Here is a 2,401-nt window from a genome sequence, read left to right as displayed (position 1 = left end):
GTAATCACACTCTTCTAGGTGTGTCTGATGCCCAAAAGCAGCATGACGTCAACTTCCTGCTTCATAAGATCTACGGGGAAATCCGTGATTCTAATCTAAAAGCTAAAGCTGATTCCTTTGACCCGGAGGCCGATTTATCCCATTACAGTGATGATGGTGCAGCTGTACAGAAACTAATGAGAGACTATAAGGATCATAGGCTTCTCGAACAGAAGCACTGGTTCTCTCTCTTCAACCCACGACAGCGTCATGAAGCACTTCTGCTCTTCGATGTTTTCATTCACTGCAAGGACTGGGATACATTTGTCAGCAATGCTGCCTTCTTCCGTCAGCGTATGAATGAGGGAGAGTTTGTGTATGCCTTGTATGTTGCGGTCATCCACTCACCACTGGCTGAACATGTTGTACTTCCTCCACTCTATGAAGTCACACCTCATCTTTTCACCAACAGTGAAGTCATTGAAGCAGCTTACCGTGCCAAGCAGACACAGACACCTGGTAAATTCCAATCTTCCTTTACTGGAACAAAGAAGAACCCTGAACAAAGAGTAGCCTATTTCGGTGAAGATATTGGCATGAACACTCACCACGTTACTTGGCATATGGAATTCCCATTCTGGTGGCAAGACAAATATAGTCATCATCTAGATCGCAAAGGAGAGAACTTCTTCTGGGTACATCATCAGCTTACTGTTCGCTTTGATGCTGAACGACTTTCCAATTATTTGGATCCCGTCGGTGAACTTCACTGGGGTAAGCCCATCGTACAAGGTTTTGCTCCCCACACTACTTACAAGTATGGAGGTCAGTTCCCCTCTCGTCCAGATAATGTAGAATTCGAGGATGTGGACGGTGTTGCCAGAATTCGGGACTTACTTATTGTAGAGAGCAGAATTCGTGACGCTATTGCCCATGGTTACATTGTTGACAGGCAAGGCAATCACATTGATATCATGAATGAGCGTGGAATTGACGTGCTTGGAGATGTTATAGAATCATCTATGTACAGCCCTAATGTCCAGTATTACGGGGCGTTGCATAACACTGCCCATATTGTTCTTGGCCGACAGGCTGATCCTCATGGAAAATATGCTTTGCCACCCGGTGTACTAGAACACTTTGAAACTGCCACACGTGATCCCAGCTTCTTCAGGTTGCATAAATACATGGATAACATCTTCAAGGAACATAAGGACAGCCTCCCACCTTACACTGTAGAAGACCTAAAATTCAACGAGGTAACTGTAGACAAGGTGTCCATTGATGGCCAACTAGAGACCTTCTTTGAAGACTTCGAATACAGTCTTATTAACGCCGTTGATGACACTGAAGAAATTCCAGATGTAGCAATCTCTACTTATGTACCTCGCCTAAACCACAAAGACTTTTCCTTTAACATTGACATCAGCAATAACAACGGTGGCGAAGCCTTAGCAGCCGTCCGTATTTTCGCCTGGCCTCACCGTGACAACAATGGAATTGAATATACTTTCGATGAGGGTCGCTGGAATGCTATCGAATTAGATAAATTCTGGGTCAAATGTAAGTATTTTTCCAGATTTTGCAAGTTGCCTTATAGATTCTTATATATCTTAGTGAAATATAATTTAAAATGTGCTTCACTTAACCCATAATGGCTGTCAATACAATAATCTAAAATTCAAATATTAATACTTTTATTTCAGGAGATATGAAAGTATATTCGACTATGGTCTTCTCATATGTCATACTTTTATTCTTGCAGTGAACCCTGGCACCAACCACATCATTCGTAAGTCATCAGAATCAGCAGTAACAGTCCCTGATGTGCCAAGTTTCGAAACTCTCTTCGAGAAGACCAAAGAAGCCTTGGGAGGTGCAGACTCTGGACTTACGGAATTCGAGAGTGCAACTGGGATTCCTAACCGATTCCTTCTCCCCAAGGGTAATGAACAGGGTCTGGAATTCGACCTTGTTGTAGCCGTGACTGATGGCGCAGCCGATGCAACAGTGGATGGCCTCCACGAAAATACCGTATTCAATCACTATGGTTCCCATGGCAAGTACCCTGACAATCGCCCACATGGCTACCCTCTGGATCGCAAGGTCCCCGATGAACGTGTATTCGAAGATCTTCCCAACTTTGGCCACGTCAAGGTTAAGGTCTTCAATCACGGAGAACACATCCGCCATAATTAAGAAACACTACTGTTAACGACAGTGATTAAAAAAAAAAAAAAAAGAGGAGGAGGCCTGAATTGAGACCTCCTAACTGAAGTTTCAACCATCGCCAACACATTCAGTACCAAATGTAATTTTCTTTCTTTGTTATTAAAAAAGAAATGTATCCTGCAAAAAAATAACAAATAAAATAATTGCAATGAAATCGTTCGCATTCTCTTTGTTATATAATATAGGGTTA

At 42.6% G+C, this 2,401-nt stretch overlaps 1 protein-coding gene across 1 annotated transcript; it reads left to right on the top strand.

Moving 5' to 3' along the window:
- Window positions 1–9: 9 nt before the first annotated feature.
- LOC119590767 (hemocyanin C chain-like) lies at window positions 10–2,365 on the top strand. Its single transcript, XM_037939480.1, has 2 exons — window positions 10–1,542; window positions 1,745–2,365. Exons 1-2 carry the CDS (start codon window positions 177–179, stop codon window positions 2,176–2,178), a joined length of 1,800 nt encoding a protein of 599 aa, XP_037795408.1. The 5' UTR covers window positions 10–176; the 3' UTR covers window positions 2,179–2,365.
- The last annotated feature ends 36 nt before the right edge of the window (window positions 2,366–2,401 follow it).

The sequence above is a fragment of the Penaeus monodon genome, chromosome 27, assembly GCF_015228065.2.
Source record: "Penaeus monodon isolate SGIC_2016 chromosome 27, NSTDA_Pmon_1, whole genome shotgun sequence".
Lineage (NCBI taxonomy): Eukaryota > Metazoa > Arthropoda > Malacostraca > Decapoda > Penaeidae > Penaeus > Penaeus monodon.
This window is presented reverse-complemented; position numbering and strand designations above follow the sequence as displayed.

What these genes read in the sequence shown, in the direction of transcription:
- LOC119590767 (XM_037939480.1), top strand. Translation starts at nt 177, where the DNA reads ATGAGAGACTATAAGGATCATAGGCTTCTCGAACAGAAGCACTGGTTC. An exon ending in AGATAAATTCTGGGTCAAAT is followed by an intron (nt 1,543 to 1,744) that starts GTAAGTATTTTT and finishes TTATTCTTGCAG; the next exon opens with TGAACCCTGGCACCAACCAC.